Below are 13,751 nucleotides of genomic sequence, written 5' to 3'. Positions count from 1 at the left end.
CGGCTAACGTCATTCTCCACTCTTTTGCAACTTGAAATATCGTAGAAAATGTCGGCGAAATGTCACTAAAACACCAACGTCTGTTGGGATTGGACAGACGTTGAAACTTTGGTGTCGGCTTGGCGCCGGGTATAGTCCGAAAAAGGGAGAGGCCAAAACGGAGAAGAATGAAGAAGAAGAAAAAACGACAAGTGGTGGTGGAAGTGGTGGAACGAAAGGAGAGAGAAAGAGAGAGAGAGAGAAAGAATCAAAAAGTGGGTGGGTGGGTGGCTAACTCATTCACGAACATACACACTCGGGGTATGTGTGTGTGTGTGTGTGTGTACACGTCCTTGAAGAAAAGCCCCGCCAGGGGGGATGGGTGGGTGGGAGCGCCACAGCGCCTCTAACGGTTAGATGGGAGAAATGTTGGAACAGGAAGGGGGTGGGTGCGCGCCGTTTCCTCCCACCGGGATGAGGTGATGTGGGGTGGTGGTGGTGGGGTGGGCAGGAAACTGGCAGCGGTGGCGCTGCCAGTTCTCTCGCCTTTCTATCTGGTGGGCGCATTGTGGGCCAGGCGATTCACAAAATCTCCAGTCGTTCAAGCCCGTTCCAGCTGTTTAGACGTGTGTACCGTGCGCCCAGACCTAAGACGGGGGCGCCCGACAGCCTCGTGTGTGTTGTGTGACTGTGTATGTGTGTGACTGGTGTGTGTGTGCGTGTGCACTCCCCCGTGTACGTTTCCATTTCAAAACTTACCAGACACACAATCTGATTATTCACACTCGTTGGGTGAGGAATTCCACCGCGCCGACACACGGGAAAACAATCGCGCGCTAACATTTCGAAAAAGAAACCCCAAATTCTTTTTCCTTTTTTTTTTCGCCAAGTCAAGACGCCATCTTGTCGTGTGTATTTTTGTGTCTCTCTCTCTTCGTGTGTCTATCCTCCTGCGTGTGTGCCAATCTGAAAATAACAAAGTTGACAAAACAAAAAACCCCAAAAACCCAAAAATAAAATTCTCTCTGAGGAATTATTTCAAGAATTGGATTATTCAACACGACAGAAATCAAAAACTCGTCGGTCAACACACACGGATTTGCCCACACTGATTCAAAGGTGAGTTTCACACTCGACGACATTTCTTTTGAGACTTGGAAATTTCTAACTCTCTTTTTATTGATTATTTTGTAAAGCAATTAGAGCCTAGAGAGAGTATAGGAGCCGAGAGGATAAGATTCGATGGATGAAAGGTGAATGAAATAGTGGCAATGTGGCGGCTCCCATCCTAACTGTGATTGTGTGTGTGTCGTGTCGTGAGTGTGTGAAGTTGGAAAAGAGAAAAAATTTTTGGGCGCGCGCGCGCGCGCATCCGACGACCCGAAATTTTGACTGAAATAAAAATATAAAAAGACCCGACGAGGTTGTCCCGTGAAAGCCGCCGGATCGTCCGCGAGGTGGCGTCGTCCAAAGTGCAACGCACGACGGAAGGAAAACTGGCGACTGCCACTGCCGTAGTGCCGACGGCCGACGACTGGCTGCTGGTGGTCTGCTGAAAACAAGAGAGACTGTGGCCTCATGGCAAACCATGCCATCGTCACTCAAAGCAGTCCATCGACGACACGCGGGAATCTGGTCAGTCCGGAAGAAGAAATGTTGGATCGACGAACAATGGAGCTGCTGCCAGACAGACCGTCGAGGATTCCGCCCATGGCTCCCGCTCGCCCGGCTCCTCTTCCAGGCTCGGCCGTTCGAATCCAACCGCCCAGAAGAACCACCACCACCACTACTACTACCCCCACCACGTCTCCCATTGTCGTTCCACGAGTTCCGGCCCCAACTCTGCCCCTCCGGCAATCAACGACGCCGACGACCTACACCACCGCAAATGTCAGCGGAAGTCGGTCGTTACAAGTGGCGGCGGCGACGACAAGTTCAGTCGAAGCAGCGGCGGAAGTGATCACGCTGTCGCAACCGCGGCCGGATGGCGAGCGCGTCCGCAACGAGTACATCGACACGCCGTTGAAAGGTGGACTGCGGGCGACGACGCCTCTGCACGCCGAAACGCACATCCACATTAGCGGCTCTCCGCACGACCATTTGGCGCTGGTCAGTCCACTGGGCAGCCAATCGTCCAAGACGTCGTCGTCGTCGACCAAGTCTCTGCCGTTCAACAACACGGGCAACACGCCGTTGACGTCGCCGTCGTTGAAGCGATTGCAGAGCACACGACGATCGCTGCCCATCACCAAACAGCCGGCCCAATTCACCAAAGACACAACTCCGTCGTCATCGTCGGCTGCTGCCAATTGCCGTCGCGATGTCAATTGCCCAACGACGTCATCGACGTCGAGGATGGTCTTTTCGTCTCCGGGCAGTCAGAGCAGCGGAGGTGGCGATTCCGTCATCTGCCCGGATTGTGATCGCTGCCGTTGTTTATCCTGTCGGACTCCGCGCCCCCTGCCGTCCAAGTGGTTGTGCGGCGACAAGTGCCTCTGTTCGGCCGAATCGTGCGTCGACTACGTCTCGTGTCTCTGCTGTGTCAAAGGACTTTTCTACCATTGCGGATCGGCGTCGGATGAAGACGACGAAGATGACGACGTCCATCGGCGTCGATACCACCACCACCAGCCAACGACAACATCAGCCAGCGGAGGATCGTGCGCCGACGCCCCGTGCTCGTGTGTGCCCAGCCACCACCGGATGGCCCGTTGGGGTTGTCTGGCCTGTCTGACTCTGGTCATGCCGTGTTTACTCTGTTACTGGCCACTCCAAGGAGGTGTCAAAGTGGTGGAAATGTGCTACCAAAAGTGCACCCGACACGGATGCCGATGTGATCAGCAGCATCAACAACAACAACAAAGACGGCCCAACCATACCTCCACCTCTTCTTCTGCCCAGCCAACGGGCAAGACTGCCGTCGTCGTCCAGCCTCTACCCAATTCGTCGGGAAAACGACTTTTAGATATTTAAAATATTTCGATTTAAGAAAAAAGAAAAATGAATCTGTTTTTTCAACTCCCACCCCATCTTCTTTATTATTCCCCACACCCTCCCGACGCACTCAACTTGTTTTTTCAACCAAAATGGATGGAGATTCCCATTTTCATCCACCTCTCCCAATAAATTTTTTTTTTGGTTTTTTTTTTTCGGGTGTGAAACGAAATAATTTGACTTTGACGCAACCAAAGAGGACACAAATGTAAAAACGGCCAAGAAATCCCCCAAAAAACACACACATTTCCTCCCCCCTCAGATTGTTGTTGTTGTTTTTCTCGTGGCTCTATGTAGATACATCCATCATATGTATGTATGTACATAAGCAGAAAGATCAGTGGTTGAATGTTGGAGTACAAAACTACGAGAAAATTCTACACACACACACACTAAAAAAAAAACGTAAAATGTCACACTAAAGTTTAATTAAAAAAAAAGAAAAACACATATTAAAATTGTTCCGTCAAATTTCCACCGTCTTTTGGCATGTCTTAGGGAAAAAATCCCACAACAGGTTGTTTGACGGGCGTGTCTTTTTCTATTTCTTTTTCTATTTCTATCCCCCCCAAAGTCCTCTGTCTAGTCTGAATTATCAAGCAAATGTCACCATATTATTTTGGGTCTCTCTCTCTCTCTCTCTGTACCTGTCTCGATGGCGTTTTATATTGGTTTATATAAATCCAGCGACGATGGGAGAAAACAAACACAAAACATAATAATAATAATAATAATAATAATAATAACTGGATGGAGAAAAAGAGAATTTACGACGACTTTTGGTTCAGCTTTTCGGTTATCTTTCGGCGGCCACAATTATTTATTTCATCAGATTACCTCTTTTTCCTTGGAACGTCCGTCTTTCTCTCTGATCGTTTCTTTTCTTTCTCCGGCATGGACCGACAAAAAATTTAAAAAATAAAAACCTGCTTCTTCTTTCTCTTCTCTTCTCTATTTGATTTGTGTTTTTCTACGTATGGAAAAAAGATGTTCTCTCTCGCTCTCAGAAAAATAAGGAAAAATGCTGACAGTGTGTGTTTTTGTAATTACCCATGTATTTACTGTATATATTGAAAAAGGTTACACTTGTGCAAAATATATCGTGAATTGACACTGTGTGACTGAATTTATATCCCAACCAGATGGCTACTTCCGGTCGGGGGGGGACCAAACTACCTCAACCCTTTTTTTCTCTACCCGATTGAAAGGTCAATCGACCTTAAAAGTAAAAAAAAAAGGTTTTTCTATTCTTCTACGAAATATACAAATAGATGTATATTTCCGAAGAGATATGAATGGGAAAAGAAGCCGTTGGCTACACACATACACACAGACCCATGGCCATGACATATGGTTCTCGTACAGAAGTTTGTGGAGAGAGAGAGAAAGGAGACGAGCCACTTCCGGCGGGTTTTTATATATTTTTTTTAAAGCTTGGCAGCAGCAGGAGCAGCACAGCCCGGTTGGGAGAGAGAGGGGGGGTTTGCTGCCCCCGCATGTTGCCCTCCCCCTCCTCAACCAACTCCCCACGGTTCTCATCTTAAAGAAGAAGAAGAAAAACCGCGCGACCGGATGTCGACCACTTTGACCCGTCCCTTTTTGGATTCTCTCCACCACCAACCACCAAAAAGGGTCTACTAAACGGGAGGAAAAGAAGAAGAAGTTGTTGTCGCCCGGCTACGTTTTAGTTAGATATTTTTTCGTTGTGTGTGTGTGTGCCGAATGGGGTTACCGAATCGATGCAGCCGGCGGCCGGGCGGGCGGTTCAAAGTTCCACGCCCACGCTCTCTCGTTGCCTAGGCAACACACCGATCGCGTCCACAGGTTTTTTATTTTGTGGTCATCGCATTTCCCACGCCCAGAAAAAAACGAAAAAAATTATATTTTTAAAATGTGCCCGGATGTTGTTGGGCTCCCCCCTTCCCCTACCTTATTCCAGCTGTAGGCTGTTGGGACTTCCGTTACGAGTTGAACAATTGACCCGATAAAATATTTCGAGAAAATAAAAAAAAGGAAAGGTCCAATTGATTTTGTGCCTTATGTAATAATCAAACATTTGAAATGTGTACGTAGTGGACGTGTCTAATATTTTCTTGTTGTTATCAGCTGGCCGAGCTTCAGATTTATCTCATGTCCATTTTGGAAGTGAGCCGTGACCTCACGAACCTGTTCCCCCACCCCACCCCACCCATGGCACCCACCCTCTCTCTCCTCCTCATAGGAGGAATCGGCCTTCTCTCTCTCCTTTTCTTTCTTTCTTTTATTCTCATTCTCCTTTCACACTACTCTTCGCCCTATTTTTTCCTCTTCTTCTCCCCACTCGCCTTCGCTCTTTTTTATCCCCTCTCCTTTTGGGTTTCAGATTTTGACCAGCGAACCTGATTTCATTCAACTTTTCTCTCCTCCTCCTCCTCCTGCCCAGTGCCCAGTGCCCAGTGCCCAGTGGTTTTAAATAATCTAGCACGCAGGTTGTTCTCCCTTTGATATCAGCTGCACCCGTAACAGGATCTCCCAGCACCGTCACCACACACCGGAGAGCCTCGACCTGTCTCTCCACCGTGTGTCAATAACGTTGGATGAATTAGCTCCTCTGTCCTTGCTGACTTTGAACCCTCCCGTCAGAGGGAAAAATAGGGGGGCCCGCCAACTATTAAATTTCCTATACAGGAAATGGGACATTTAAGTCGAAAAGGAAAAAAAAAAAAAAATCTGATTTTTATTTTATTTTCGAAATTCGTTTTGGGCAGACGAGGTTGTGAAAAAAGTATACAGGAAAAACCCGGGACGACGGGGAAGATCAATGAAGACAGTCTGGTGCGAAATTCTCCATAACAACAACAACAACAACAACCCACTCATTCTCTTCGTTCTTTTGAAAAAGAAAAAAAAAGAGCGACTATATAAGAAGAAGAAGAAGAAGGAAAAATGGTCGACAGGAGAAATAAAAAACACCACCACAACAATAACAAGAAGAGAAAAAAAAAAACACAACAGCAAAAAGAAGAAGAAGAGAAAAAAAAAAACACAACAGCAAAAAGAAGAAGAAGAAAAACCCGGGTCGACACAACGGCGCCAGCCGGACGGCACACACACACACACACCTAGGGCCGTGCTTTTTTTTATTTTATGTTTTTTCGTTGTTCTATTCACGAATTCTTTTTTCTGTTTTTTTTTCCTTTTTTTAGTTGTTGCTGGCGGGATAACTTTAGACTTAATGACGAGCCCATCCGAGAAAAAATAAAATAAAAGTTTCGCAATTTCTTGGGATTTTTTTCACTTTAAAAAATTTCAAAATTTCTTTTTGATATTTTCTTCAATGGATTTATATTCCATCCCTCGGCTATGCATTATATATAGTATATTTTTACCTATATATATATTCTATTGTGCGTCAATCATCTTTTTTTTTCGGGGGGGGGGGGGGAATTGGGTAATGCCCGGCAGTATAGACGGGAGGAACTGTTTTCTTCTTCTTCTTCTTCTTCTTCTTCTTGTTCGGTTTGTTATATGTGCAATGAATGAACCCGTAGTCGAGCGAACGAGGCCCCTAGGCTTGACTCGTGCCACAAATGTCAATAGTCCAAAAGCAACAACCCGGAATGCCAGACAGCAACAACAACATGAATTGGGAAAAACAACAAAACGAAAAAAAAAAAAAAATCTTTTTTAGACTTTTGACCTCTGCAGACGAGTCTGACACAAGTTCCCACATATTAAAAAAAAAAATTTTTCTTCAAAAAAATAAATTTCATCGATCGACCCAACGTTTACCGACCGTACATTTTGATTGAATAAGAAAAATAAGAAAAATCCTTGATGAATGAAAAAGGGGAGATGAAGGAAAAAAGAAGAAAAAATATTTCGTAAAGAGAAATGACGACGGAGTTGAATAGCGCTGGCGCACCTTTAGCCGGAGAAGAAAAAACCTTCGCTCCTTATTTATAAAAGAAGAAGAAGAAGAAGAAGAAAGATAAGAAAAAAAAGGAATAGCTGGAAAAGCCTTTGGGGAAACGGCCAAACGTTAGTTAGAAAGCTCTGGCGGCCACTACCAAATCTGTGGCCCTTTACACACACACACAAGTCATTTCGTCGTCGTTGCAAAGAAGAAAAAGAAGAAGAAGAGAACGATGTGCTGGTTTCTTCTTCTTAACGTGCTGCAACCAGGCGCTTGTAACAACCTTGGCGCACCTCGTAGCCGCCGGCAAGGCAAGATTGAACGTCCACCATCTCACGCCGGGCTCCTCTCTACTAACATCTAACCCATTTTCTTTCAGCTCACAGACGTGTAGTATGCATAGAAAGAGAGATAGGCTAGCAGCAGCAGCAGCAGCCATCATTCCCAGTAGAAATCAATGAACCTGGGCTTTTATTCGGGTTTCCATTCTCGCTCTTTTTTTTTTCTCTCTCTGCTCTACACCATGTAGGTCATTCCAGCCACTTTGATTGGCAAGTCCGGTCAAATGATATGAATTTAGCTTAGATATATTTCGAGACTGTATGGATGATGTACAAATGTGAGCACAGGGTCGTTTCGCGGCGCAAATGATTAGTCACGCGCCGACGAGGTTGGCGCTCCTCTTTTTTTTTTGCCCGTCTTCCTGTGTGCACATCCGATGACCTTTTTCGGTCGGGAATTTTTCGTTCATTGCAATCAATCGTTGCAATGGTGAAAAACAGGTGAGATGGATGTAAATGGTTATATAGAAAAGAGAAACAAGTGTAAAAGGTTTAGCTACTATTTGACTTTTGTCTAGCTCTCGTATAGAAGGAGGTATATAATATAATATTAGTATTATTATAATAGACTATGTCCTGGCTGGCTGGCTGGCTGTGTCCAGTGTGTTCACGCGCTTTGCATACACAAGATCGCGTTAGCTGGCCAAGCAGCAGCAGCAGCAGCCGTTCACCCTCTCTCGCGTCCAACCGACTCCTTTTGATATTATTTTCTGGGCCAGGGCTTTTCTTTTTCTTGTCTTTTCTTTCGATTCTCCTTTTTTTTATTTTCTTACCTTCTGCCCATTCGTTTCTTCTTACCTGGCAGGTGGCAAAACCGGTCCTGAACTCTTCTTCTTCTCCTCCTCCTCATCCATTGACTATAACACAAGTCACTGGCCTCCTCCTCACCCTCCACCCAATTGAAAAAATCAAAAAACCGGAAAAGAAGAAAAATAAAAAAAAAACAAACAGAACAAAATTTTAAGGGGAAAGAAATTTAATTTTTTTAAAAATAAAATAAAAAAGGTGAGCTGAACGATGGTCCAGTTGGGGGGCGAAAAGGTCCCCCCTCAAAAGAAATAATTCGAGACGGCCAAAAAGAAACAAAAAAATACAATAAAATAAGGTGCGTGAAGTCAAACGTGAAAGCGTCGGGAGAGAGAGGCCGCTTGCCAACAACGCAACAGGTTGCTGGAAAAAAGAAATATCTAATGCCGGACCAAAAGAGAGAGAGAGAGAGAAGCCCCCTAAAAAAGGGAGGCTCCGACTTGTTATTTCTTTTTATTACAACCATTCCCCCCCTCTTCTTCTTCTTTCTTCTTATACACACGGAGCTGTGTGCTGCTGCTGCTGCTGGCCGGTTTGATTATATCCCGTTGCCCTTTTTTGTCTTGCGAGCGGGACTGGTGGTGCTGGGCAACGAAAGAAAAAAAACTTTTTTTCTTCTTCTTCTTCTTCTTTTTCGTTTCACCCAATCCTATTTGGCTTTCTCCTTCCTCTTCTGTCTTCATCATCAGCTTCTCTTTTGACCATCTCGTTCGTCTCTTTTTGGCTTCCCTTTTTTGGGGAACTTTTTTCTTTTCTTATTCTTTTCTTTTCCATCTTCTTCTTCTTCTCCTATAGGAGCAGCAGCACCTCCTACTTTCGAAAAAAAAGGCCAGCCGGAATAGAGTACCACCACCACCACCACCTTCATCCCTCCCCACCGTTTCCAGTTGCAGACGACCGTACCTTATTTGGCCAGCTCTTGGCTACCTGTCCTTGTGTGTATATACACTCTCAAAAAACTCTACTCTCTCGACTTTTAGATATTTTCTTCTTCTTCAAAACAATTCCAAACCCTCCCGCAGCATTTGCCACACAGCAGACAATCCTCAAAACATTTCACCCAAAAATCTGGGGACCCTTGTAGCTCCTTCGCTGTCAATGGACGTTATTTGGCGATCCTCTTTTTTCTTCTTATTTTTATTCCTTATCGCACCTCAATGTGTGTGTCTAGTATTTTCTTTTTCTTCTTCTTCTTCTCTTGTTCATCATATACCTGAATGGAAATGTATATCTCTCTTTTCTCTCTCTGCTCATACAAAAGAGCAGCTGGACCGAGAGGCTATACACAGTAGCAATCACGACCCCTGGAGGAACAAAAAAGCTGCGCTGCGCTATAGGATATAATATAATAACTTTTTTTTCTTTTTCTTATTTCTCTAAAAAAAAAGTCGCCTTTTTGATAGTTTCTCTATACGAGAGACGTGCCAACAGCTCCCAAACTTGGAAAAGTGAACGAGATTTTCAGGTAAATAAAAAAAAATAAATTCACGAACCGACTTCTTTTCTCTGCTGGTTGTGTGTGTTGTGTAGTCAATCGGGTGACGCACGTCAAAACAGTTTTCCCCCCGTGCACACACACACACACACACACACACGCCTGGCACACCAAAAAATGCCCATCCATCTTAATCGATGACCCAACACCCGTCCAGCCCAAAACGTTCCCTCTCGCCCAGCGCGTAAGAGAAGTAGTCGCCCGGCACTCTCTTTCTCTATGGACTGGATTGCGGTGGTGGCCAGCATAGTATTGTTTGATTTGGCCAGGCGCGCTTTTATTTTTTCACGAAATTAGACATCCATTTTCTTCAATGGCCAGATGACTTCCGCCTTCCATTTCAAATTTGGCGCTTATTTTTTTATTCTATCCAACAATAGGTGCCGGGCCAATCCTGTGAACAGCACAGTATTAAATGGGCAAGTTAACCTTCAGAGTTTTATACACGTCCTTCGTGTGTTGTGGAATTTTTATAAGAAAAAAAAAACTGAAATTTATTTATTTTTCGTGGGTTTTTTTTTCTTTCATTCTTCTTATAAATATAATTTTTTGGCACACAATATCAAAGTGACCATTTTCTCTACGGGTTGCTGTCTCGTTCGCAAGTGTCTTATTCGCTTTGAAATCGCTGCTGGAACAACACAGAAGAGAGACGGACGGATGGACGGACGGACGGACGGGCAATGGCGACGATCCCCTGCCACGTTCCCCTGAAAGAAGATACTTCTCTTATGGTCCGAGTGTCATTCTCTTTTCTTTTCTTCAAAACTAAAATAAAATAAAAAATTTCTTTTTTTTTAAATTTTTTTTTTAATAAAAAGATATTTATTTTTCTTTTTTTTAAAGGGGGGGGGGGATGTGTTAACTTCTACTTATAGACTATGGTGGGTCTAGTGTAGTGCACACACAGCGCACATATCTAACTGACCTCGAGTTCAAGCGTCTCTATAGCCCTAAGAAAAAGCCAGACACGGGCCTATTTATAAGAGTTTGGTGCTGTGTGCGAGAGTCGGCCATTTTGTCCGTCGTCCGAGTTGTTTCCCCCCCCCCCCCTTCTTCTTGGTCGTCGTCGCTTGTATACAAGAAAGAAAATCTGATGTTGATGTAAACACAGCAGCCCAAAAGAGAAGACGGGACATTCAGAAACCTAAAAGGCCAACTTGGTATCATACCAGCCCAGCAGCCCAGCAGCCCAGCTACTATAGGCAGTCCAGCTGAAAACGACCATATGAAGTCACACAGGAATTAGAACGCAACCGCAACTATACTACTATATACTACGCCGATGGCTATCGGGCTGCTGCTGCTCCTGCTGCTGCTGGGTGCTGGTGCTAACGGCTGTTGAAGGCTCCTGGGCAGCACTCTCGATGGACACACTGGACACACGGCCAATCTTTTTCTTTTGATTTTAAATATTTGACGACCATCCAGCCATATAGGTACAACCCCACGTAATCAACAGATGTCGATCGTGGTACAACAACAACAACAACAGGCTAAAGAGAGGAAACGGATGGAAGAAGAAGAAGGGGGGGGGGAATCAAAGACTTTTGGTTGGTCCCCTGGAAGAGCGACAAGACCCAAAAGAATCAAAAAGGGACCTGCCCAAAAAGTGCTTTGCCTTGAGGGGAGGTGCACAATGCAGAGTTTCTCTCCTTTTTCTTCTTCTTCTTCTTCTTGTTCCATGTTATTTTTTCCCTCTTCTCTCTTCTCTCCTTTAAATAAATAAATATTCCAACGGGCGGATTGAGTTGGTCGCTGCTGCAACCCAGAAGAAAAAGAAGAAGAAGAAGAAGAAGAAGAAGAAGAAGAAGAAGGAAAAAGAGGAGTGCTCGTGGGTCGAAATGGCGCCCGTGTCAGTGTGCGTGTGCATAGCCTCCAGCTCGCTAGACTCTCTGCTCTCAGCTGAAAATGCAACACGGTCGCCATCTATTTTCTTTCGTGTACCAACACAACATTTTTTTTTATTTTTTTATTTTTTTATTTTCGGGAGGGATATAAATAAATTGCCCGACCATTTTCACGCTCTCGCCTCTTTTTCCTTTTTTTTTTGTTATCGTTTAGCAAATGGCAGAGACGTAAGAGAGAGAGACGGGCGTCACAGTGGACAACAATCGAACCAGCTAGCAGCACACGCCAGCAGCACAAGAGACTGACAGACACACAGACACAGACATACCCCACGACCATAAGAATGTACGTGTGTGTGGCAATCATTTGGCCTCGTTTGTTTACACTCGTGATTGATTCGGACCCTTAAATATCCTACGACGACTTTTTTCAAGACGGTAAAAAAATATATCCAATCAAAATAGTTGCATTTGCTAGACTTCCACATGAAAGGGGGTTTGATTTGTAATTGAAACGCGAAAATGGAACGTGACATTATTTGATCAAAATCCCGAAATTCCTCGTAGTTGAAATCGAAGCCAGTTTATTGCGCAAATACTATTTTTTTATGAATGATGCGCGCGTAGCGGCGACATTGAGCGTTTCTATTTAAACGTCCAATTATTTTATTTCGATTTAAAACAAAAATTTCCAATCGCGAATTTTTATTAGAAATTTCGATGGAAAATTCAAATCCAAGTGATTTATATAAAATGTCGACGTGAAAAATCGTGAAAAAGTTGAAAAAATATTCTTGATGGTTGGAATAATAATATGCGCGCGCAAGTCGAAAAGGCAAAACATCCGAATTCAACGGAATTAGCAAATTCTTGCATATTTTTTGAAAAAACGTTCGCCGCGTTCGCTCTCATCTTATCGGGTGTGCCGGGTGTGCTGCGTGACGGGCGCCAAAGTGATTACTGTGATTATTGCTGTAACCTGCTGATTCAGCTTTGTTAACCTTTCAGTCTTTTCCGAGTAGTATGAGCTCCATGTCCAGCATCATCAGGGCATTTCTGGTGGATTTCTTTCTGACACAGATGAATGACATAGATGTGCCATTCTGCTACACGTAGCAGAACCAATAGAATACATAGATGTGTGTGTTGAATCTGGCATTCTGCTGACCCGCCATCATCTCCCGCTTTCCATCTTTTTAGTAAACAATGCTATTATAAATATTTCATCGCTTCTTTCCTCTTTTTTCGAAATGGTGAATTCAGCGGTATTACGCAAGCGCGCTTTATAGACGGAGTTGGGTGACACTCGACTGAATCATTCTTTTTCAACAGGCCCGCGAATCGGCACTATATATTGCTGGATCGAGTATCAACGAGCTGATTCGATAATAAATCAATTTTTTCTCATTCAAAAATAATTAAACGATTATTCTTTTTTGATTTTTATTTTCGGGTTTTTCAATTTTAAATTCACTGGCACTATCGATAATTTCTATTAGTTTGACGTTCTAGTTGAATAGGTATTTTTCATACAATCCAGGACAATATTTTAAAAGAAATAGTACATTTGATTTTAAAATGAAATAAAGCGAAGGGAAAAAGTGAAACGTCAGAAAAATAAAAATAAAAATCATGTGGATGGTGGTGGGGTCCATGGGAGCTATATCGCCTTGGTTACACGCATTTTTCTTTGCTCACGACGCTAGTCGTCGCAGTGTTGATGAGCCTGTTGCCTCCTCAAAATAGGAACGTCTGTCGTATAAATAGCACAGCCCTAAATGCGACGTAAATATATGCATATATTTATTTATATATCAGCAGCAAGAAAGGGCAAGCGAAAGCCCAGTTCAAACAAAGAACATTAATTGATTATGCTGTTGGTGAGCGCAGCGATTGGAATTTGTCAAATCTCCTTTTTCGAATCAATTGGAGGAATCGACTCCATTCTGATTGCGCTATTATTTTAGGCATTCCGAAATTATTTTGGTCTCATTTCACAGGATAAACTCGGATTAGAAATCATTTAAGTTTAATTTCAAATTTCGTGGACGACGGTTTCGTAATAAAATATTTATAATCAATAAATGCGAATTCTTAACTCGCAATAGACTCGCATAAACAGAAAAAATCATTTATAACAAATTTAAATGGTTTAAAATTACAGGGGAATGAACATCAATATTTTTATTTGTTACTTTATTAAGTAATTGACAGCGAAACATAAAGTTTTATCCGATTTACTCAACAAATAGACGTAAAAATGTTTAAACTTTAATCGACTTCAAGTTCAACACGGAAAATAGGGCAGTTATGTTTAAGTCGGATTCAAACCGGCGCCTGATTGCATCCTCCCGTTTCTTTGAAATAATAACGCCGATAGAGGAAGGGAC

General features: G+C 43.6%; 1 protein-coding gene across 1 annotated transcript; it reads left to right on the top strand.

Moving 5' to 3' along the window:
- Positions 1-560: 560 nt before the first annotated feature.
- Positions 561-4,086, top strand: LOC124203822 (protein sprouty homolog 2-like). Its single transcript, XM_046600692.1, has 2 exons — positions 561-1,098; positions 1,176-4,086. The coding sequence occupies exon 2, from the start codon at positions 1,558-1,560 to the stop codon at positions 2,950-2,952; it is 1,395 nt and encodes a 464-aa protein (XP_046456648.1). The 5' UTR covers positions 561-1,098; positions 1,176-1,557; the 3' UTR covers positions 2,953-4,086.
- Positions 4,087-13,751: the final 9,665 nt, after the last annotated feature.

The sequence above is a fragment of the Daphnia pulex genome, chromosome 2 (genome assembly GCF_021134715.1).
Source record: "Daphnia pulex isolate KAP4 chromosome 2, ASM2113471v1".
Classification (NCBI taxonomy): Eukaryota; Metazoa; Arthropoda; class Branchiopoda; order Diplostraca; family Daphniidae; genus Daphnia; species Daphnia pulex.
The sequence above is the reverse complement of the archived record's forward strand: the minus strand, read 5'-3'. Positions and strand labels throughout refer to the sequence as shown.